The sequence below is a fragment of the Bombus huntii genome, chromosome 9 (genome assembly GCF_024542735.1).
Source record: "Bombus huntii isolate Logan2020A chromosome 9, iyBomHunt1.1, whole genome shotgun sequence".
NCBI lineage: Eukaryota > Metazoa > Arthropoda > Insecta > Hymenoptera > Apidae > Bombus > Bombus huntii.
This window is the reverse complement of record NC_066246.1, coordinates 14,948,040-14,974,202: the sequence shown is the minus strand read 5'-3', so window position 1 is coordinate 14,974,202 and position 26,163 is coordinate 14,948,040. Positions and strand designations below refer to the sequence as shown.

At 37.3% G+C, this 26,163-nt stretch overlaps 1 protein-coding gene and 1 long non-coding RNA gene across 2 annotated transcripts in view; one reads left to right on the top strand and one right to left on the bottom strand.

The window, feature by feature from the left end:
* Positions 1-26,163, bottom strand: part of LOC126869838 (uncharacterized) — a 67,025-nt gene that overhangs the window by 25,474 nt on the left and 15,388 nt on the right. The window lies entirely within an intron of this gene.
* The window catches only part of LOC126869803 (uncharacterized), a 93,654-nt gene continuing 78,768 nt past the window's right edge, over positions 11,278-26,163 (top strand). Inside the window, exon 1 of the mRNA XM_050626813.1 lies at positions 11,278-12,072. Within this exon, the coding sequence (XP_050482770.1) occupies positions 12,038-12,072 (35 nt within the window). The 5' untranslated portion in view covers positions 11,278-12,037. The remainder of the gene's footprint in view (positions 12,073-26,163) is intronic.

The window sequence follows — 26,163 nt, the reverse complement described above, 5'->3', positions numbered from 1 at the left end:
ATATCTACCAAAATATCATCTTTTAAGATTCGAAAACCATTTAAATTCATTCTAGGGATCCCTAGAATACGCATCACCTACAATTCCCTAATATCCAAATCTAAACACATAAATTTAAGTTATCGATTGGAGTTTTTCTACAGAAACAACTTTCTTCTCGGTTCGCTATATCTATCTGATCATATTCACTATATTTATATCCATCAAAATATCATCTTTTAAGATTCGAAAACCATTTAAATTCATTCTAGGGATCCCTAGAATACGCATCACCTACAATTCCCTAATATCCAAATCTAAACACATAAATTTAAGTTACCGATTGGAGTTTTTCTACAGAATCTACTTTGTTCTCGGTTCGCTATATCTATCTGATCATATTCACTATATTTATATCTACCAAAATATCATCTTTTAAGATTCGAAAACCATTTAAATTGATTCTAGGGATCCCTAGAATACTCATCATCTACAATTGATTTTCTAATAAGTTCAATGATACGGATTTAAGGTATACGTTAAAATTAATCCACAGGATCAAACTATATTATTCGTGCTATCCATACGACGATTCTTTCTTACTAATGATTTTTACTGTTTTCCTTATGATGCTTGTTCTACAGGTCCTCAATTATATCCATGTTTCACCGTGTCACCGTAATTCCTCCAGAAAATAAAACATGACGTGCGAACGAGGCTCTAGTCACCTGTGTAATTAACGAGCGAACAATAGACGAGTGACACCATAACCAGAGGACGTGTCATTACACAGGACAGCCATACAACGAAGCATCATACCGGAAGCTGTTTGTACAACGGGAAAACACGATCGTCGATTCTCTGTTTCGGGATCGATTCCTCAACGGCGCGAAGATCGCGTGATCTAATGCACTGATTAACGAACTTTTTGTCACAGTATAAATATTTGCACTTATTCTTACATTTTTCTATACTAAATTCCAATCTACTGTTAGACTTTTTCATTACCTATCATTTTCTGTATCTTTCAGTGTTTAATGTATAATTAGTTTGTCAATAATCTATGGCTATTCTATCAAGTCTTATAAAAATTTGCAACGTAAAGTGTCTTTAAAAATTCATTTCCTGGATTTCATTTGGATTTTTTGTACGAAGCCGCGGATACCATAAATTACGAACTTGGCAACCAATTTCAGAATAACTCGGGCATGAAAAGATATCAGAGTAAGTAGTGTTCTAGTATTTTGATTGACTACTATTAAACACTTAAATGGGCTATTCTTCAGGTCAAATATTTCAGCAATCATCATCCATTATCTCGTTTTAGATAACGTTCATTCGTTCATAAGGAATTTAAATAGACAAAAGTGTATAAACTATCCAAAGAAAAGTATTTATTATAATATTTAGGAAGCAAAACAAATTTCTTTAGTTGCAGTCATCAAAGTATATAAATATTCGCGATTTGCTTATTATATATTGTATTTGAATTCGATGTAATAGATATAACAAAAAAAAATATTTTGTATACCAGAGATATTTGGTATCTTATCGAATCAAATGGTTATCACACTATTCTTTCCTTGATCTTTTCAGACTATGAGGTGAACCACGTAACGGTGAATTCCCGATGGTTCACTACAGAAATATGTATATATTTTATTCACCGTTCTCGATCCTTCAACGAGCGCTGATCAAGTGAATTCTTTCTTGCCTTTGTCGTGTCCTTAAGCATCGATTATCGTCGTCGGTGAAGCAACAGCAGGAAGTTCGAAGCTGTACGATCGCATTTAATAGAGCTGTTACTTTCAAACGTAGCTCCTTACCGGTTCCGCTTGATACTCTCTTCGCATCTTTTATCTTTGTTTGAGGAGATACATAACGTCTAGCCAGACATTAAGTATACAAGGATTCTTCATTGTGAAAGAGTACTATTATCGAGATATAAGTCACGTGAGGTGTGTGAAGAAAATATTGTAAAAAGAAATCTTCTTTGACAATATCTTGTTATGACATTTATTACAATATTTATGGGAGTCAATAGAGAAGTTGTAAAAATGAAGAAACTAAAATTTCTTAATCTTTCTAGTTTTAACGGTTGAATGAAGTAGAATTTCAGTACAGAGTTGTAAATTTAAAAGTAATTTAAAGACATGTATGTAACATGTATGTAGATATTGTACAACTTTTAAATTTTCAATTCAAGTACATATATAATAATTACACTGTAATTTATTTAAGCACTTGTCATTGTATCTTAGAATGTATTATAGAAGGATAGTGTTGGTCCAGCCTTGCCAAGTCACATGAGGTGTGTGAAGAAAATATTGTAAAAAGAAATCTTACTTGACAATACCTTATTATGATTTATGGGAGTAAATAGAAAAGTTGTAAAAATGAAGAAGCTAAAATTTGTTAATCTTTCTAGTTTTAAAGGTTGAATATATAATAAAATTGAAAAGAGTCAAATGAAGTAGAATTTCAGTAAAGAATTGCAAATTTAAAAGTAGTTTAAAGTAAATATTGAACAACTTTCAAATATTCAATTCAAGTATACATATAATAATTACACTTTAATTTATGTTAAACACTTGTCACTGTATTTTAGAATGGATTATATAAGGATAGTGTCGGTCCAGTCTTGTTTCAAATTAAAGTTCCTGTCACTTGCACTAATCTTCATCTGAACCCTTTAACGATTAAACCACTTGTAACACAAATCAAAAGATTATCATTTACTTCCTTTTGTTATTTTTTTAAACTCTCAATCGCAGAAAAGAACAAACGAATCAAAAGGAAAATAACTCACAAATAAAACCCACAAAAGGGATAATTTTTCCCCTAAAAAAGCGTGAAGACGCGTCATGTATGATTCGGAATTTCAATGGAGATTCCGCGTTCGCGTAACGGAAAATGCATCCAGCGAAATTGAAGAAATGGTCGATAGGATAACTCGCAGGGCAGTTTTGCGGCGTGGAGCGAAGATAGTACGGGCAGAAGGTACCGCGAGGAAAAAGAAAACAGGCTGGGTTCCGGGTTCGATTCCCAGGGCTGACTCGAGAAACGTTGCTTCTTCCTCCGACCGATCTAGATTGAGAGGAACGAAGGCGCCTACCGACTAGAAACACGAGCTGGTAGCAGTAAATTATTATAGTAGGATGATTTCATGGGCAAGGGTCAAACGAGCCGAACGAAACAACGGCTATTATACCAGTCGGACGATGATGATCAAGACGTCGCCTCAAATCGGAAGTTCATCAAACTTTTTCATTGTTTGTATCGTGTTTGGTATCGTAATGACTGGAAAACACAAGTCTACATGTATGTAGATGGAAATGCATTTCGTGATCGTGAGGTGGATGTAATCTTTGTGTAAGGCGTTTGTTACAGGGCGTGTAAAAGACTTTGTGCAAGATTGAGGTACTTGCAGGTGTATCTTTATGAAATTGTGGTTGTAATGTTGTGGGACAAAGAGTCGTGAAAAGGAGGCGATGGTAATAAGAATCGAAGAGGAGATTGAATTCGTGATTTGAAATGCAAAGTAGAAGAGTATTATACAATACGTTTTCTGTTCGGCAATTTTCACAAGTTTAGCGGGTTAATTTTCCATCAAGTGCATAATTTCTTGCCATTTAACTCTATTGAATTTCAGGCGCATATGTTCCTGATTCTTCTCGAGAAACATATATTTTGAACGATGAACAGGAAAAATTAGATACTCCATGAATAAAAGAAATGTAAAGCGTATAAATAAGGTTGCGGTTTCAATACCTAAAGTTTCTTTCGTTAATTTTTATTTCGAAAATGTAAATCGATGTTAAAACGAAGAATATGGTTCCAGAGCGATTTTCTGACGTCTTTACGAGAAAAATAAAATGTAAAAATATAGAATAATTCCAAGTGGTTGATTATCAGAATTCGTAGGATGTTATAGAATTTAGACAAATGGAGCTATTACACGCCAATCATCTATCATAAAAACACAAAAACAATAACCTAACATTTTCTCTTGTATTAAACGTGTCGGAGGATCTACGAAACGGTACACCAACTTCCTAAATCACGAAGTCAACATTACTCATGAGAATTACGTGAACAACGATAAGAAGGAAGAGAGACGGAATTGTAAAGTGAAACTGTTCGTTTGCAGGAATTCTTTGACCGGGTCAAATTATCTCTGACAATGGTGTCGCAGATAAAAATTTTCCTCTGAAAACGCTAAGGCAAATAATTCGTAATTCAGCCAAACTGCTTGTTCTATTATCGTTCGCTTGGCCATCGAGTTTAAAACAGAAGGAAAGGACGACAGCTCGGCGAACGTGGCCTCTAACATCCAGCAAGAGGTCGATCGAAACCCACGATAGCCCGGTTGACGCTGCATCTTGCAGCGAATAATGCAACAGTTACCGTGGTTCGACTTCTGGGACCATTGTTTCTCGGCTGTGCGAACTTTCAGGGCCACCGATGTATAAAAGAACAAGACACGCTTCTGTTTCAAATGATTCTTCGCGTGGAATTCTATTTCCAGACGATTTAGGAACAATATTGTTGTATTGAGAAATTACAGTTCGCGTTACATATTGCTGCTCGAATATTGTACATTTTCTGTATCTATAACTTGTATAATGTAATAATATTTAAAATAGACTTTGTTGTAGAACGATTAATCGATCGAATGTATAACAGATAATTTTTCCAGTAATGTTATACCGCCTTTTTATAGGTCATGTTTCCATGGTTAAAATACATGTAATATGTACATGCATTATGTAATTGATTATTAGATTTATATTATCGCAACGATTTTATTAAAATCTATTCTAAATCTAATTATCTTCATTTATATATTTCTTCAAATATTGTGAAGCAATAAGAAGTTGAAGATGTCGAATGTGAAAAGAGATTTACTCCGCTCTAATGATAATCCACAGTTGAAGATACTAATTGTAAGCTTACAATCGATTCAAGTCGAACTCCTTTGCAACTCGTTTGCGTTGCCAGACCTTGGATAAAGAGGGATTTCACGGAGATTGTAGGTATTCTCTGTACCGTGATTTGTAACGAGATTAACCGCATTGAACTTGTTGTACATGCTTGTTATGTACGTGGTTCAAGAACGGATTACCATTCAGGTAATCCGAAAGGTTGCAGTAATTTTACCAATCCATCAAACCGTCCCGGACATTACAAACAGTACACAGACATCTTATGCATGTTTTAAAGAAATTTTGGTAATATCCTATAAAATATTTTTTGAATACGTCTTCTGGATGTTCTGTGACACAAATTAGAACGTCTTGAGGAAGAAGTTAGGTTTGAACTGTACAGAAAGCTTTTCGTACTATGTATTGTTATAATATTTATCGATCTTACTCATGTTAATAAGAAAAATGCTTAATTTTTTAAGATAATTATCTGATACGATATTTTTAATTACTTTTTTTCGAAACTTGTATCATTCTTCTCGCATCAAGCAATTTTAACTGCTTCAAGACCGAACCTTTTTTCAACAGCAGAACAAATTTTATTTGCAATTATTAACAATAGAAACACTCATTTTTTGATGTTTTTGCAAAGAAAATATAATGCACTAAAATAGAAAAAATATATTTATTGTTTACTTGGTGTGGGCATAAAATGTCAGTCTGAGTTATAAACAAAGCTCGTAAAATGCTTTATTAGTTAATTATATCTCGAATCTTTTATAAATAACAAAGTTGATGTTGCTTAGGAAAAAAGAACAGAAAAATCAGATTGATCAGCGTACGCGTAACATACGTAAGTCTCGTTTAAAGATTACACGCACGCAAGAGCGACGCATCAAGCGTGCCACCAGAAGGGGACTCGTATTCACTTCGCTGGTACACAAACAATTACGTTTAATGAGTCGGTATTTAGTCATTTCTGCGGCTTTGTGCCCTAGGTCAGGTTTCAATTGTTTGGTTTGCTGCAGTGTCATTGTCAATGAGATTTCCCGTAAAACATGGCCTCCTCCGTGAATAAAAACGCAATGTTCAAATTAAACACGAGTTTATCTATTCAAAAACGCAACATATGGACAGAGAACTTGAGAGAGTTACAGACGCTATTAATGCAGGTCAATCTTTTTTTCGAAATTGAGTTACGTATTTTATATTGGGTAGGAGATTTAGAATCAATTTGTTTCGTTTAAGTCTCCGCTTTTGACAAATCTAATTTGAAACTTGTTAACACTGGAACTTACACACCAGTCAAATTGATTAGTTCTATAATTTTATTTTAAAATTCCTACTTCGTGTTATATTTTTTCCGCAATGATGTAACGACTTTCGCAACGATAACTAAAAGAATAATACGATGAATTTTATTCTCTTTTTTATGTATTCAAACTGAAAATAATTTTGTATCAAGGCTACTTATACCAATACCAGGCAAAATGAGTGGTACTTGTCAAAGCGTAAAAGGGTCCTGCAGTCAGTTTATCGAACCCCAATTAACCAGTTTCCTCTTTTTGTACGGCTTCCCACACGTTTTTCAAATTTTTACCGCGTATCATTCGATACGATGATATCAGTTATCAGGAAAATTACTAGAAATACCACTGCAGTTAAAATAACTGATTCTACAATTTTATAAATGTGTCAACCCTCGTTTAGGGATCATAGTCCCAAATGGATTAATAATACGAAAAATGTACTATATAACATGGAATTGCTTCTGTAAGAAAGTAATAAATCAATAAATATAAAAATATTCTGTTATTACGTATTTTTTAAAGACCAGCCACTTTGACTGCTTTTTTGGTAGAAATAGTTTCTGTAGTTCTAGTGTTAAATATACGAGAACTCGGCTAATTTCGATAATAATTAGCCGGAGATTATTTTATATATAGTGGAATATAATCGCACAAGTAACTCAAATTTGTAGATTAAAATGTTTTCGTTTTACAATTTTTAGTCGGGAATTAGTCTCGTGCATGCATTTTTTAATTCATTTTCCTCGTAAACGAAAATTTGATTTGACTTCGATTGTTTGTTCACTTTTTCGACCTGCTTTCCATATAAAATGACATTCTGTTGGTTCACTTATACCCAGTATAGAAATAGCCAAGTTTACATTTGACAAATTTTCAACTCTCTAAAGCGAGGCTTGAGTCAAAAGAATTCTATTCAGTCGCTCAACTTATTCTTCCACACGGAGTGTGGAATCCGATTGTACCACACCTGCCACACCCTGTCTGTACTATCTTACAGTTCTGTATTTATTTACCTCACAAAAAGCTACAAAATTTATCAAATTCCATAACGTGTATAGAAAATGAAAATGACAATCGCTCAAAAACGGCTTGACAGATATATTTAAGAATGATTAGTGGGACATTTTGTTAGAGAATCATAAAGATTTGAAGAGTATCGTATAAAAAAGAGAGACTCGTGACCGGGTGTTAATACCGTTAAATCATTTTGTTTGGTACGTGGAAGAAGAATAAGAGCACCTAGTGTATAGTGAGAAATAGGCCAACGCGACGTGTTCGTTGTTTGATAAGCAAATTAGATAAAAATCCGCGGAGATGGATCTCGCGCAAGAAGCTCGTTAAATTTATCAAAAGAAGATAATTAAGATACGTATTTCGTTCACAGGGACCTGCAGAGAAGTTCACCGTTACGTCGTTTACGTTACAAAACGCGTAATAGGTAAAGCATGCCGCGCTGTTACGAGACGATGAACTGATAACGACAACAAAGGATTTCTGAAATAAGAATAAGTAAAATTCTCGATTGTGCGCGTCAATATTTTAGCAGATGAAATTCAGACAGAACTATAACGATAAAGTTCTTCGCATTACCATTCTCAAGAGGTCAGTGATGTTAATAAATAAAAAGTCTGCAAAAGAAAAAAGTAGTACAAGTGACAAAACTTTCGATTTGAAGAAACTGACTGAAACTATAAAAATTAATATAAACATCTGTATGTTAGCAAACTTTAAAGTCTTAGAACTTCATAACTCATGATAGAATCCTTTGTCAATAATTTCTCAACTTTTCTTAACATTTCTTGTTTTTCGTGGAGGAAATCTTCATGAACACCTTGCAGTCTCTAGGGGAGGATGCAGAGTATAGTGGCGGTTTTCTATCGGTTAAAATTTCTATGGTGTTCTATCTAAATACTTCAGGAGCCGCAGGGACTCTGAAGGAATGCATCGCTAATACTCAACTCAGCGAATATGGAAGATATTTCTAACATTGGGAAAATTCAAAAGAACCGAGAGAAATGCACGAAGCCATAAACCTGAGTGAAAACGAAAACCGTTGGTGCCCTCCGACACGCGGAACCATCTTATGCAACGTTCTCCCCGATGTAACCGGTATCGTCGACAATTTCGTCAATTTCCGCAGATACCGATCCCGTTACGTGAAAACAGACGGTTCGCGGAAACGTTCTCTGCGAACGGTAGCCTGTTCGCATGTTCCAGGCGATGCATCGCCATGTGTACCAAACCTAACTCGGTCCATTTATCAATTCCCTGTTGGTTCATCGGTAGTACTCTTGGCCTAATTATTATTTAGTAGTAGCATCGTATCAATTAACCTTTGGTGCTCGTAAACGAACGATTTCCTTTCACGTCACTGATCGAGACGAGGAACAGGATCGAGCACGAAACTCTTCCAAGGTTCCTTAAGCAGCATCCTCACGGGGACAACAGCGAGGAGCTTTTTGTTGATGTATTATGGTTTTTGAAAAAATTGATGGTTATTAGTTAATGTGTGTTGATAGTAACAAAAATTATTTGTTTCCGTTTGGAGGCAGATTTTGGCGGAAAATAGGGAACACGCGGCGATACTTTAAGATGGAAACAAATGAGTAGTTCAGAGGCCACACTGACATTAACTGTATACGTTAAAAAATAGAAAGACTGACGATATTACAAATGTTATTCTTTAAAATTCACATTCGAATTTACAATTATCTGTACGCTTCTCTTTCGATAAATAAGTTCATGGAAGTGAATATGATACAATTTTTAAGACATTGTATAGCAATTATGTTTCTGAGCAAAGTACAGTTAATTAGTTTGGCTTCTGAGAAACTCAAACGATCTTTCAATGTTCACAGTTCATAGACTGTTTCACAGTTGTTAACTTGTTTGCTTGAAACAAATTGTCACTTTGAAACCGAAACGATAAAATGTTTCTACAGGTTTGATACTTATTGAGTATTGTTTGAAACATACAAGAAACGATAGACTACAAAATGTACAAAATTGTTGCTTCAGTGAGGATGCATCTTTATCGTAAATTATTTCTCTTCTTTAACCGCTTATTTCGCTCGTCTAATTGAAATACGATGTTGAAGCTGGCATTCTCAGGCTAATGGAAAACTAAGACGATAATCACGGGATTATCGTATCGGTATCAATTATTCGTGGATTTCTTGATGGTGCGGAAACTAATGACGTCACGCCATAGGTCCAACGGAACGCGAGCGCAGGCAATTAACGAGTCATGGGAAATTCAGTTGAAAAATAAAGATTTCTTTCCCGGAAATAAGGGACTTCTATTACGGAATTCTTTCTGGTGGCGTACCGGTCTCTTTCTCTTTCCAACAGTTCGACGATTTCCCTGGCGAGGATGCGCCCGGTGCCGTTACACGAGTGCGAAACGGAATCTTCGCGGAAACGCTGCTCAAAGCGACAGTAGTTCCTGCCGAACAATGACCCTTTTTATTATTCTTCAAAACGACCAGAAAAATCTGCCGTTTTGTCGTTTGTTCGGAGGTTGATGTGTTACTTAAGCTTTGCGTTGGCGATATTACTAATTTCTTGTTCGTTAATTATAAGAATTATGTAGAGTGTTCCGTTCGCACAATGTATTTCTAGCTATGTATTGTAACTTTTGTATTTATTTGTATTTAACTTTTAAATTTCTATTTAACAGTTAACTGTATGTTTAATTGTATGTATTTATAACTTTTTAACCAAGTATTGGATTAATAAAAAAGTAATATCAGTCTTGAATCATGCTACGAAAAGCAATTCCAAATGGCTCGTATGTTATAGTTTTCGATAGAATCATTTTATAAATTGCTATTCTGTATTTATTAGGAAACTGATCGTAAATTAAATTAAAAATCACTGGAATTTGGATATCTTTAATAAGTGCAATCTACAAAGCATATCACTAGTTTGAATTTCAAAATTTCGAACGTTAATACGAAGAGAAGCACGAAACACATCGACGTGATAAACGAAATAGGATTAATGAAAAGCAAAAATAAATAAGATAAGCAAAAAAAAAGAAATAAGTTATTGTTATGCAATAAAGAGATAGCTATCGGTGCCTGTAGCATCTACATGATACGAGGCAAATCATTTTTTCTCGTTACCAAAGATCATCCTCGTGGACCGATTTGTTCTTGCGGTGATCATTTTCTAACGATGGTACCATCATATTGACATATTATACACCATACCGTTCACAGTTAAATGTACCGAGTACCTGGCGATGGCGTAATGCTCCATAATGACAACAACCTGTACAATCGCAGATCGACACGTGCGATTTCGCTTCCCGAATTCTTGAACCACGTTCGTTTTGACAAATCACGCTTCTTTCGTAATTAACGATTTTTCTGATATTTGCAACTTTGTTCGTTCTCTCGAATCTAAAATCTTCGTAAAAAGACAAACCATCGCAGGAAAATATTTCGTACGAATCGGCAACTTCCTAGAGTCTGTTCGAACGAAACGTTTCGATTCGAAATGCTCGATTCTGTTCATCCGCTCTCGACACCCAAAGCGTTTCTCTCGGGCGGTCCGTTTCAAGTAGCATACTAGCGCAACTTCAAAAACACCTACGACTCTGTGAAGAAGATGGTTCGCGAGAGGAACGAAAAAACTTGTGAAAAAGACGAGGACGAAGGAGCCTGGGGGTCCGGAATGTCGCGCTCCGATTGGCCAACTGCCGAACCCATGCTATCTCGGATTGGACCCAGCTACGTTTCCCCACCTTCGTTGGAAATTCACTTTTTACGGACGTTATTACAAAACTGACTGGCATCTCCTAGACCATGTCATTATTACTTAGTACTCCACACGGCGAGGATCCTCTCACGAGTACCCACCTCCACCACTCCACTATCACCATTCACCACCACCACCACCACCACCACCACCTCCACCACCATCTCCACCACCGTCACAATCATTCGTCCACCACCGTCGTCACCACTTCCACCATCTCTTCTACCTCCACCGCCGTCACCAGCACCACCACCACCGCCTCCACCTCGGCATAACCTCTTCTATTTCTACTACTCTTCGTCCTCCTCCTCCTCATCTTCCCACCTTTCGCAGCCGTGGAAGACGAGCAGCCACGCGCGGATATCCTGGCAGAGTGTTACGGAGAACGGAGAACAGTGGCACAGAACGCACGTTGCTCCATTTTCGTGGATCGCGCGTAGGAAGCCCGTCCTCTTCTCTTTATCCTTCTACTCTTGATCGGTTCTACTGACGCGCGCCTCTATTTTGACTTTCGGTAGAAAGAACACAACCGTATATCGAGACTCAGCGATCCTTCGTTTCGTGCACCAATTGCAAACACAGAGAACGTAACAGAAAGGAGGAAATTTTTGTAAATCTCGACGAAGAAGAAAAGAAATATTATTGAAATAAAAATCCGATACGTTGCAATCGACGATAGATCGATACGATCGGTAGAGTCGTATTGTTACGATACGTTTCGTTCGACGTCGGGTGTTCTCCTTCCGTTACAGTGGAAGTGGATCGTCTGCCGCGACCAGACAGTGGAAACGGACCGTTCGTGGCGCGGCTAAACGGAAACCGGTGGTGAACGGGTTCTACGCGGCCAACGACAGACATAGTTCGTTAATATACACGCGTATACACGTGCACAGATACGCGTGATATTACGTTAGCGAGCGCTTTCGATTTCGACGAGAGGGAAGACAGTGCAACTGGTGATTCGTGAGAGACCCTGTTCCAGTGAGTTTCCAGGGACTGGTTCCTCAGCGACGAGGGCGAACGAAGGTCTTGCAGGTCCGTGGAACCGAGCAGCGCGTCATGGCTGCCACGAGGATGGACTGGAAGTTTAGATTGTAAGTGATTATTTTTATTACTTCGCTCTAGTTGCTTAAGGGGACGCTTGACAACGAGCAGGCGCGATCAACAGTGCACACCGCCAACTCTGTGCATCGAATCCCTCTCTTCGTCTTTTTCTCTCATTTCCTCTGGACCCTCGTCACGGAGTCTGTCGTTCTTTCCGAAAACGGTACCTTTCTCGCGAGAAATTATGCGTATTGGTTGAATGTTTTTTTAAACGTCGAGATTGATGATCGTCGCGCTTGGTGGTGCACGTGGTGGTGCAACTTTCCTTTCGCAAGGTAAATGTCCTTTCTAGAATACGATTATCTATCATCGCTTGTTTACGAGAAAATGTAAGCTGTGCCTTCGTTTCAAGAATTTGAAGCGTAAGAAAGCTGTTTGGAAAGTTCAGAACTTAAGGACAACGTATGTATTTTATAAATTAGTATTTTATTCTTTCGACAAATGTTTCATTGTTTCTTCCTCCAAGTAATGTTCACAGATTTCTAAAATATTCTTTTTCGTCATTATGAAAATAAATCAGAGTACAACAATTTAATAGAATAAATGACAGGAAGATTATGTTTCATTTTTACTTTTCTATACTTTATCGTTACGAAGGACTCAACCTCGTGTCGAAACACATCTTTTTTATTGATTAATTTCGAATGCTATGTTTGATTAACTAATTGCTATATATTTTATGTCCAGGTACATGGAAATAGTACTTTTCGAGTTTAGTATTTCCTATACTTATTATACAAGTTTTTAACAAGTTAATCGAAGATGGCAAGTTGATTCTTTATCTTGTAATTGATAATCCTTTGGACCTAATATTACAATTTCTTTACTTAAGAAAGCTGTTTCGTTTGTGTTAAAAGTAAATCTCAATATATACGTAGATTTATTTGCATGTTCGAATAGAACAGATGAATATTTCGGACAGTTGCTACGAAACACGATTAATTTTAATTTAAATGGCAAACAAAACGTGAAAAAATGTTAATTCATACGAAAGAACGGTTTAGAAAAGGAAACAATTAAACGATGGATTAATAACCACGCGGCGAGTCGATGGGATCGGCGGATTATTCCTTGGTATCGCATTAAAGTGCTGATTGCCCGCTCATTTACGGGAAATAAGGAATAATCGTTCGTCCAGCGTTTTCGCCACGATCTTCTCAGCCGATATGAGAACTGTTCGATCACGAGGCAACCGAACAGAAGGGGAGGAACGATGAAAAATAACATAATCGATTAGAGGCGGAATTATCGACCGTGAAACGCCGCATATCTCGTTTATCTATTATCCGTTTCCCTTGCCTCTCGATCTTCCAACAACTTGCGATCGTTTCGCGCCGAAGTAAATAATAATTGGTATTTTCAGATACCAACATCGTCTTTACTTTCGTTGACTGATCTACGATGGAAATCATCTTTTCCTATTTGTCTTCTAACTGACGATTTAACAAATTAAAAATATGAATTTCTCATTGAGTGAAGAACATTTCACTAAGCCGTGGATCTTTACGCAGACTCATATTTTTATAGTAAGTAAAGCAATAAAATTGCCTTAAATATTATAATTAAACCGTGGGTGTTTATGCAATTTTACATTTTGCTAGAAAAGTGTTTATTTCATTGAATACCATTGCAACGAATACTTGATATTATACATTTCTAACATTATTTGCAATCTATACATTTTTGTATCTGTAAATTTCCCACAAATGCATAGGTGAGACACGTTACTTTCATTCGAATCACTTTAGTTGCAAAATAAATGATTCGTAAAGAACGATTATGTCAGTAACAAACATTTTCTTGTACATTTCCGCGAATGACATAGTACAAATCTTTCCTTCATATGGTCATTGATGAATAACTAGAGAAAATCAGAACATTATATCAACAAAACGATTCGATTATTAGTTACACTAAAAAATAGTATCTCCTTTTAATCAATCATGCACCTCATTCGGGGTTGTAAAAAATTATTTTCATGACCGTACTAATCATAGCGTAGACGACGTTGTCGTGTAACGTACATAAGTTTACGATTGTAGGTAAGAAACATTTCTTATTGAGTGGATAATAATTAGGTAATTATTACCGGTGAACGCGCACGGAAGGTGGCGTAATAAGTGGATCACGGAAACGATGGTTGTCCGAGCCAATGGAAAAACGATCGATCTCGCGGATCGTAGCGTTGGCCTTGATCTCTTGATCGATCGTCGTCGGTCGGTTCGTCGAGCGATCAAACGGGACATTAACCACAGCGTTGCGAAGAAATCGAGCGTTTGGTTTGAATGTGCCAGAGATAAGGAAAGATCGAGGGAAAAGATCTATCTGATCTAATGGTAATTTATGCATGCGTACGCCTAAATTATATCGATAACGGTGGAACGTGCGCGAAAGGAGATTAGTAATTAAAACTGACGCGCGCCTATGTATATACGATCGTGTGATACGCGTTGAGAAATTGAATCATTAGCATCTGAAAGTTGCGTTACACGTTCCGCGAGAAACCAAGTGAAATACAAACACGCTAAGTATCGAGTAATTACAGCCTTGAATATCGGTTAATTTAGATCATTCATATAGAAGCTTGGAAACTGTAATATGTATTAGTAAATTTAGAACGAAGAAAATAGGATTAAAGCGAAGAAGAAGTTATTTTGAAGTAATGTGTTAAGCATTAACTTTGATATAATTGCGCGGATGTGGATGAAACTGTAGAGAGGAAGAAATGGATAAAGTTGTTAGAGATGTTTGAGGTAGATTGATTGAAAAGTATACGTAATATTGAAACGAAAGAGAAAGTTGGTGTCCTGATGACAGAGAGGATAAGGATTCAGACTTTTACTGAAACTTGCTAGGGTTTCAAACTGGATATGCCAAATGATTTTTCTACAGTTTCAATAAAATTAATAAATCCAATACAAACCTTTTACACGTCAGAGACCGTTTAGAAACCAATGATTTAATTAATTTTCACTAAAAACTACTCATAATAGAACACAATGCAATTTATCGAAAATTGTCGAACAATTCTGATTAAGATAATGGCAAAATATAGATACAAAAGAACAAAGAACAAGATATGAAACAGAAACCATCCCTAGATAACAGAAAATGTAGTTTCTCTAATTTTCGGAAATTCCATATGTACAAATTCTAAAAATCTTCTGTCCTTTACTAAACACTAAAATACTTGGAGGTAACACAGAGATACGGGAACCTTGAATTCATGCAACGATACAAATCTCACGAGAAAAATGCTGCGCACGATCGGCTAGATGGTTGCGTACGAGGTATCTGAAATCGTGACAGGATACTCTCCAGTCCTTCCGTGGTATACGCAGCTCGATACACGAGCTATACCCGTCCAACGTAACATGCGCACAGATACGGACTTGCCGGAGGAAGAAGAACACGAAGCGACGAATACATCGGGTCCGTGGTGTGCGGTTAATTTACAGCTAGTTCTGCAGCTCGTATCCACCTCCTATCTCGAGCGCCATATCTTTCTATGACGTCCCTGTCAACCAACGCGGGATCGTAATCCCGGAAGCTCACTCTGAGATCTTGCAGATTGAGCCACGATCAGAAATTATAATGGGGTCGGTTCTTCCGGTCGACCAGTACTACTAACTGGCTAATTGGCTCCCGTAAAAATTCCTTGCGACCCACCGAGCCCGTATTTCGATTGCAGCCCCCGATCGGTCGTAAATCGAACAGATTTACAACTGCGAAGAAACGAGGGTATCAATCGACACAATGTCATTTTCGAGGTGGCAAAAACACACGCGTCTTCTACGGAGCGTATAATCTTCTTGGTTTTATGAGTGTGCAGAAATAAGACGAGAAACGCGTATGGACTTGAATTCGACGTAAAGGCCGGAATTTTTCAGCGTAAAACACGTCCGACACGGAAGAAGGTGCCATCTGTGGAATGTAGTCGCTGCTTTTACGATGCCCGCGATAAATATCGATAAGTGGTGTATGCTCGTTTAGCACGAGCTCCAATTCTTCGCGATGTTATGCGTGTTTTCCTACAGATAGGGACATCATGTTTCTCTAGTTTCTTCCCCGCTTACTGTGACGAATTATATCTTGATCAATCTCAACGGGAGATCGAGGACGTGTAATTCAGATTTCTCGTTTAAAAACACGGAAACGCCCCTAGTTCTGCTCCTTTTACGATTGGTTAACGACGCGTACTAGTACGAAGATAAAAAACACGACATTTTTCAGAAGTAAAAGTACGTTTTTCTACCACGTCTCGAATGGACGTGTATGGAACGTCGTTCGATAGACATATTGCGAATTACACGGACGAGTCTCCTTGATTCACAGTGTACGCTACGTTGAAATACTGAAAGAGCTGTTTCATGAAGCGTAAAACGCGCAAAAGTCGCGTAAAAATCCAACGTCTTCCGGCTACGATGTCCCCGTCTTTTGTCTACATTTCTTTCTTACGCTCTTGTTTTCAGCTTTTGCTCTGATCGCGCGTTCCAGATGATTAACTTGTTGCTAATCTGCGACAGGTACCCTACGTATTCTTGTAGCGAAGAAAGAAGCGAAGTAAAAAGGTCGGAAGAATGTAGTTTTGATTCCCTTTCTTCTTGATCGATTCTTACCATGAAGACAATTTCATTGTGCTTTTTCCTTGGAACCGATTCAAACTCTTTGATGTGTTAAGATAATAAGTGATTTTCTTTTCTGTAGCATGACATAAAAAAGCGGCAAGTAGCGACGATACAAAACGATTATTAGTCAATTAACTCGTTAACTGTGTTATTCCTTAATGAGGAATTTTGTAATCACAAAATTGATTAAACTGAGTTTTTATTAGATTAGTTTTAGTCAGATATATAGTAATCTATTTTTAACAGAAAGGAAATCGTACGTAATAGTACTTAAGTGAAAAAATTATTATTTTCATGAGATTGGCAATTTGAACAGTTTCCTTAAAGTTGCTTCAGGTTTAACTTTCAAACACTTTGATGAGATCCAGTTTTTCTCATTTATCTTTGTTTCAGTTCATTAACTTTAGTAAATCATATACCTCGTTTTATCTTTGATATGGTTATTCGTTCACTATCAGTCGACATAATAAAGAAGGAAAAAACTGATTAAACAATTTGCCTGAGCTATTCGCAAGAAATTACAAGTCAGAGTGAAAGAAATTGAGATAAAGTGAATTTTCAAAGTAAAATACGTGTTCTTGCAGCTAGATTTTCGTGGCTACGTCCAATTACGAGAATCATCCATTAATCTCGGCGAGCTGCTCGCTTAATTCTCTCGTGGGGAGCTTTTACGTGGTTGCTATTGTTTCTGGAGAACAGTTTCCTGGTGCTTCCTGTTCTCTCTCTCGATTCGTTGTACTCGAACGTGGAGAAATAGCCAAGAGGAAGATAGAGAAAGGGCAGCTAGGAATCTTAAGTGGCAGTTGAAACGTGTATTTATAGGTCGGTTTCGCCTTGCAATTCCGCCAGCAAAATGTGCAAATCTTGACCGATCACCGGTACGCTATTTCTATCGGTTGCATCCGTACAAACACAGCCTCCTTGACTCTGTTGCCAGAGACTTTAAAAAACAACCGGGAGACTTTCCTTTCCAGGAATTATTAAGATATTTTCCAGAAAACAGTAGCCAGCTAGCTTGTCTTACAATCACTGCATTCCGGTGGAAGAGTTTTATTTATGATTTTATACAATTAAACAGTTGAATTTCTTCTAACAAGGGAAGTATAATATTGAATATTAATTCTATTTGATAAAATATATCGATATTTGGGTATCGATTGTAAAGATGATATCGAAGTGACATGGCATGTAATGCTGGATAATAATCACTGCACGTAGGTATAAGGAAAATATGATATAAAATGTTCGAGTATTATAAACAAAATGGCATCGTGAATTTTAGAAATTACAAGAGGGAAACATTGATAAGTGGAAGTTGATCGTAGGATAATTTAACATGCACAGGATCACATTGGTGCAAGAATGGATCATTCTACTTTGATAACTTTTAATTAAATAATTTTAATTGGATGTATTCATAAAAATGTAAATTTCCATAAACATCCATATTCTACATATGTGCAGATTAAAACCGAAGTCCACCAAACGCAGGCCCATTCCTTGTCAAACAAATCTTAATTAACGTCAAAAACATTTTCCCATTTACTCCATTCTTTGTCTTCTATAAAGTACTCTTTTCAACAAATCTCACCACGTGATTCACATTCCACTGGCACAAGTAACCGAACAGCGAGCCAATCGACCAAGCGAAATGCATTGGCCATTTCTCGCAACTTATCGCTGCTAGTGCTCGATTTAATGTCTCGAATCTAGCGAACAGCGTTCTGTGTGAGAAACAACGCAACCATGCACTTCGCGTAATATCGAGTGTCAGGATTCGAGCATTTCGCCAAATGAACAAACGTATCTCCGCCCACGCTGAAAATGCGACCATGGCCACTCCTTGGGACCAGGATCATAATAAATTGAACGCAATGGATCCTGGGCCGCAGGTGGACTTAAATTGATATGCATATAACGGGGAAACGATAGCCAAACGTGACCGAGCAACTGCGCGTTACAGTCACGACCTTTGCGACCCCAGTGGGCAAATGGCGAGGGCGAAACTGGCGTCAAGATCGTGATTTCTTGGCTCTCGCGAGAACTAATATATGGGAAGATATACAGCAGTCGTAGTAATTCGTTGTTTACTTTCTGATTTTCTATACGTTTCGATACGCCTTAGAGACGTATACTTTTCAATTATATAAAGAAAGTCAGTGTCTGTTGAAGAAGTAATTTGTAGTAAGTTGAATTTCAAATTTATGTATCTTAATAAGTGGAAGATACGTCAATGATATTTTTAGTATTAGACATTTTATTGAGTGGTAGTTTCTGTTATTGTTACGCTTGAATACGATTCAAAAAAGTGTGTTCCTTAACTGCAAAATCATAAACTCTTAACTATAGAATAAAAATACATATGGAATATATTACTTCATTTAGCTAAGATTTTTCACGCAATAATTAATTTATCTGTATGTATATCACCCGCTGTGCGAATGAAAATAATTCTAATCAATTATCTCTATACAGAGAAGCTAGATTTTTACTGCAAACAAATGATCCAGAGATTCGCAGATAAACACTATTATGTCATTCTTCCCCGTAACGACGTCGATCAATCGTCCCATCAAAATCTACTAGAACCATTTGGCCAATCCTATCAACCCACGTTCCTCGGTTTCATCTCAGGCTATTTGTCGGCAAATAGTGTAAGCTGTTTTTCGCGTGCCTCTGTTGCATGCAGAACTAGCGGTTCAATTATTATGACCGTTGTGGTGTGATCGAGTGGATCATTATCGATGGGACGCTTTGCAGTTATTCGGTAGACGACCTCGATCACGAGGAAATGCGTCGTATGGATGAAAAAGATTTTACATCGGTATTATGAAATTCTATGCATATGTGTGTGTAGAGGATGGTTGTGTGGTTTAAATGACGAGATTACTCGATATTGAAACCTTCAAATGTATTTAAAAATAATTAATAAATACAGAAAATATTCGCTAAGACGCCCGGTACTAACGGATTCGCTAAACACTGTGTATAGATCGCTAATAAGATCGCTCGAGACTGAGACTGATAAACTGGTCACGTTCGTTTATTTATACTGGTCGAGGGTATACCGGAAAATTTTAATTCGTCTTTGTTTGACGGTTGCCCGTAGCGGTGACATTGTTTTAGCCCGGAGTTTACTTATAATTGCAGTATGTATGTGTTGCGAATTATCGACTAAAGAGCAGCCGGTCAGGTCAAATCGATCGGTCGATGTCGCGTACCTCGAATGAATTAACGCTCAAGGTGGAGGAGCTTTAATATATCGAGTGTTAGAGTAATCCAGCACTGTGTTGAGTTTGTTGTATAAACAACGAGACTGAGACTGATAAACTGGTCACGTTACGATCGCGTTCGTTTATTTATATTGGTCGAGGGTATACCGAAAAATTTTAATTCGTTTTTGTTTGGCGGTTGCCCGTAGCGGTGACATTGTTTTGCCCGGAGTTTACTTATAATTGCAGTATGTATGTGTTGCGAATTATCGACTAAAGAGCAGCCGGTCAGGTCAAATCGATCGGTCGATGTCGCGTACCTCGAATGAATTAACGCTCAAAGTGGAGGAGCTTTAATATATCGAGTGTCAGAGTAATCCAGCACTGTGTTGAACTTGTATAAACGTAACGTGTGATGTGATGCACGGCGGTGGTAAGATCTTGTTGGGAGTAAAGTATTTCACCCGTACGGTACGATGTCTGTCGATGAACTGTCCTCCATCGTGCCCTTCCGGCTGGTCCTTTCCCGGGGGTTTTACTTGACCTTGGAGTCATTAGGTTTACAGCTCGGGGAGGACATGTAATTCGGAATTTTCTAAAGAAGGGAATGAGTCTATAAACGGACGTCCTGACGATGTTGACACTCCGAGGCAAGACAACAATATGGTTTGAATTGTCCTCTAGCTCATGTGCCGCTACAGGTGTAGTAAAATAAGACCGAAGTTGTTGGAAAGCTTTAGACATTTTAATATTTGTCTTACCATAAAGTTTCTTCTTGGATCGTGTCTTAGTATGTACTTAAATAAAGGAACACAACACATTCACAAAAATTACAATATATTCTCTTACAACGTAATCAAACTTGTATGGGAAATTTTAAGTCTCCTGGTATATAATTGAGTAATCATTTTTCAGTTGAAAATAGCACTTCCGAATGAGAAAATGATACTGCTTTAAATTAGCAGGGCATAATGATAGCCAGCTTGTTTTCCCAAGTTTCTAAATATTATAAGAGAACAGACGTCTAACCTAGGCGAAAATATAGAAGAATTTTAAAAATTGTTTCTGTATCTTTTTTGTTTTTTCTATTCAATTCTTTGTGTTGTGAACTACCAATACTTCTTAAATAAAAGTGATTATAACGAATGAATATTCTACGTATTTGGAAATTCAATAATCCATCTCTAACTTCGTTCACACTCTTTTTACAAAAATATTTTCTATCTCTTGGACAGACATTCGAATTCCCTAAACTATCACACAATATTGAAAGAAACCACCCTCAAAGTCTGTCGCTTTCACTTCCTGAATTCCCTGGTAGATAACAGAAAACCTGACCATTCTGGCAGTATGATCGCTGTGAATACTGCAAGTTTCAAGTTCTCATACAATACTGACACGCACCAACATCTACGAATAATCGTGATTCGATTGCGTTCGAATAGACGTCAATGGAAAATGACTGCAGGCGTGTCCTCGAGCCATCCACGTAGTATTTCCGTTAATAATTTCACTTTGAAGTACGGCACCACGACGCAGAGTATCGAAGCGGGCGTAGAAAACGCGACTAATTTGCTTCCTTGGATACCGACAGAGAATCGATCCTGCTCTCTGGATGGTCTTTGGTCTCTCCAGCTCGATTGAACGCTTATTGGCATTCTTTCGACGTAGAACAGTGGAACGAGTCCTCTTAGTACGAGATTCTGTGACGAAAGGAGATACTCGACGATCGTTGAACTCGGAAAACATTCGGCTAATTTGCTTCTTGGAATGGTTATGGATTTTGTCGAGTATTGATCGTTCGTCCGCTATGCTTCAAACTGTTGCAGTTAACACATTCGCTTCTATTGACACATACATTGCGCTATATTAATAATTAGTGAATTTTTTGCGACGTAATTGTTCAATTTTCATTCTAATGCAATTTAACAAAAAGTTTAGGGGTTAAAACAATTAAAGGAGTTAAAAAATTATTACTTAATAGACTTTCAATGTTAGAAAGAAAATATGGGATTTTTTATCTGAAACAGTAAGTTTTAAATGTGGAAGGAAGCTGCATTAATAATTTTAGATTTGTAAAAAAGTAGATGGAAGAGAAAGTATCGGAAGTACGAATTAGACGACACGTTGTCTGTCGTAGATGAGAGTGAAAAGAACCGTAAGGCCAGTTGTCACTGAACTTGGGTTAGGAGATATGAATTTTTGCCTGGTCCTATTACGATGTTCAACTAGCTGGAACTTCGACTGTGCCGTTAAATCGTAAGAAGGCGACAAAATTCACAATGGTCCCTACGACTACGATTAGATAACTACAATTGGCTTGTTACGTCGCGACAATGTAATATTGTTACAACTTGGTAGTGTTACTATGCTATCCAATAGTAGTACATCAGCCATATATTAGTACTTGGTATTTTTTTGACAATAGAAACATAACATGAACTTTTTATACTTATGTAATTTATGTACAAATAAAGAATAATTTAAAAAGTATTTAATTTATACAAATAAATAATAACTTTTTCAAATATTTAACGAGAATTTAAAACAAAGAACGATGAGTTGTTAAAAAAAGGTGGCTTCAGTTCTCTAAAAACGGAAGCCCTTATTAATCATGACAATTTTCAGACACGACTAACGTTTCTTCCCGCTGCGTACGACGAAACCAACTGCGCGAACCACTTAGGAACTGTTACGACGAAACGTACTAAATTATGTCATGCTAACATAATGGTTCGGTGTAAACGAACGAAAAACTCATAATCGCCACGGTGCTGCTCCTGACCATGAGCCTTTGCCCACGTGCACGTTGATGATAATGACGAGGATACCTTGCAATCTCATAAGCGTTTAATTGCACGAACTTATCTTATTCGTTTTTTTTCTCCTTGCAATCTATTCAACTTGTCCTCTCTCTTTCTGCTGTTTTCTTTTCGATGATCAATGACTATAAACTTTATATTTAAAAAGTATAACTAGTATAATCATTTGCAATACAGTAGTAGAGTATCGTTTATCCACACTTTTTTACAGGACCAAAATAATGCTCAACTTCAGATATACGAACTTATAATTTTTATAATCAATTATTATTTGAACTAGTTTATATATTAATTCATAAAAATATTAGAACACTCGCATATAAAACTTTTATGGTCATCTTGTATGTGTTACATAAAACATTTTGAAATTTCATTAGCATTTTAATGAGGCACGATTGTTACGATTAAGTTTATTTATATATTTGGTAAAAAAAATAGTATGCAACATCTTAAGCGTATAATAAACGTGAAATAGGGTTTCCCTGAATATTCAGATAAATGGAATTCTTCTGTACCGAAATAATCAGGCGAGGAAAAAGGAAAACAGCATTGATTCTTTAAGTGTGGTCCGATGTAATGATCGATCTTCTACGACGTTTCTTCTTTCACGCGTAATAATCTCTTTCTGACGCTTGCATTCTAAATGGCACAGCTTTTTCAGCGCATGAACGTCATCTCGAACTGAGATATACATATAAAGATTATCTTCCACGCGATTCCTACTTCATTTCGTAGTCTTGATGAAATAAAAGCGACAAGAGGTGGAATGTAGCTTCGTGATTCCGGGTAGGTTGAAAAACTATCAAGAACGAGGATGTAAGACGAGAATGGGAAGTGAGATGTTTGCAATTACAAACGTTAGTAGAACTTGCTGATTATTGTCTACCACTGTTATTTTAGATACTCCTTGTAATTATTCTAGCCTACCGGTGGTTCCTTTATACATCCTGCCGTCATGATTTCCGATCGTTTACGCGCTTCGTGCGCCAGCTACTCGATAAAAATCGTGAACTAACCGTAGTTAACGCGTACGTTGCACGCGATTGAGATTTTGAGTATACGTATTTAGATAAAGTTAATTGTTAGAAATTGCCTAATGAATATTTATAACGCTCATTAGGCAACTTCTACGTTACACAGTCTGATATTGTTCGGAAACGTGAAACATTAATTGTCAATTTCTTTAGAATGAGATATATCAATTAATGTAGATATATACGAATTTTTGTATAACGTTTTCCAAGATAATGTCATTTCCTCTTTATTTGAGATACAAATTGAACGCATTGATTAATTTTTATATTGCCTTCAATTTAGTTAGAAAAGTGGATACAATGTCAAAGTTTCAAATATTTCCTTTTCGGCTAATATATCAGAAGCTGTATAAGTTGTAATGTACTTTCCTTTGAATCACTGTAATCTTGAAATATTTTTGCTCTGTATCTCCTGAGGAACTGAGTCTCTATCCTTTGGTGTGAACAAATATTTTTAATTGCTTAAACGTTTTAAGATTGCTATATGTCTTCCATAATCCCACGAATGCGACCACTTTTCCTATCTCCATCTCCAATTTCTTTCGAACCCTTAAAATCTGTGACACTTGTCACTAAAATCCCTCTAATTATTCTAAACATAAAACCGTACCAACTGTATCAAGTATAATTATAACAAGTGTTCAATAAACACTTACAGTTCTCGTAATTCATTCTCGTGTAATTCATTCATTAAGAAGCGAACGAACTTCCACGAAACGTCCAATCGATAAACGAAAACCACCAAATAGCTTCAAAGAAATTGTCAGCCCCGAAATAAATGGAGTAGTTGACGGATTCTAGAGAAAAGACAGTCCTTCCGGAACATTCCGGAGGTTTCTCAAGGCAGGTCGCGTGTACTCATGGAAGGACAACGGCATCGAGTGTCATCTTGGCGAGCATGACTCTGCACGGTCGTAATTACAATCAGGTCTTTGCTCGAGCAACCAGTCATCTACCATTTTTTCTCTTTTCCATCATTCCAGGATCGATGAACTCGTGCGTGACTGTTAAAGAATCGTTTATCTATCGACATTGACCAATTCGATTAACCAACTAGATATCCACAGGGTTAACCTTATAGCAATCAGTGCTTTTGGACTTCAATGGTGACAGTATAAATCGCTTAGATCAGAATGATCGAATCGAAATAAGGTTGTCGGTGACTTGACCAGAGCTAACGGTTGTCTTCCATTGGTGAAGCCAGCATTTCCGTTTGTTGTTGACACCACGAACTCGAATGGAATGCGCGTAGGATGCACTTGTTGCGTGGGTGACAGTGGAACAGTGACCGGTCGAACCGGGTGCGATAAATAATGGGAACGATGCTGCGGAACCGTGTACTTGTCGATCATTTTGTATTTAATAGTGGAGATCATGTCTGAGATAGTGGATGAAGGAACGCGAGGTGATTGGTATGGTTGGTCCGAGTTATGTGTAGTTTTCTATCACTGCAGTTACATGGGATACGTAGTTACACGTGACCTCTTGTTATTAGCATTTCATCTTATGATATTATCGCATTAATATCAATTTAATTAGTGATTTATTCAATGGAGTATTGTTAAAATGAGCTTAATTTTCAGCTTTGAAACCTCGAATTGTGTTGTTGAATTCTCTGGGTTGAAATTGGGATCTCTGAGAGCTGCTGTCTTTAAAACTTCGAAAACTTGAAACTCTTCGTACAATATCAACGTTAAAAGCTCAGTCTGTAAGGTTGTTCTTTAAAAGTTTTCATGAAAGCTTCAAGCTTCGTATGTCATAAATTCCAAGAACTCATTGAAAGTCAGAATCCATCACGACAAAACAAAATCATCATTGTTTTACACCGAGTGCTCTCTCTTCTTACCCAAGATATTCTTCAACATAGAGTCTAAGTTCACCTTCCCAACGTGATGGAAAAAATCGTTGAAAGAGTCCGGCTGGTGTAATAACTGGCATTCACGGTGGTGTCGTAATTTCGAAATGGTACAGACAGAGCATGGAAGAGTAGAAACGGGTGGAAAAAACATCGTGCATAGACTTGGACAAGGGAGCGAGGAACACGGAAGCGGCGAGAGCAAGGAGAAGCGACCCGCGGCGAGGGCTGCTTCCTGAACTGATTCTCGGTAGCCTGTTATACCTGGAAACTGGCGGTGGTTGGATAATAGGAAAACAGTCTTCCTTCTCTTCTTTCTTTCCCTTTTCTTCGGCCTTCCAACTCGATGCATACCAGCATTTGCACGCATAAAACCGGCACAGCATAAAGTTCCACCTACAGGATTATAACTGATCCATCTACAACATTCATACTTCCGCTTCCTACGATCATCCGATTCTGTTTACCATTCCGTGATTTTCATCCCCTCTACGCTATGTGTCTTGTATACGACGACAGGGGATCGAGCT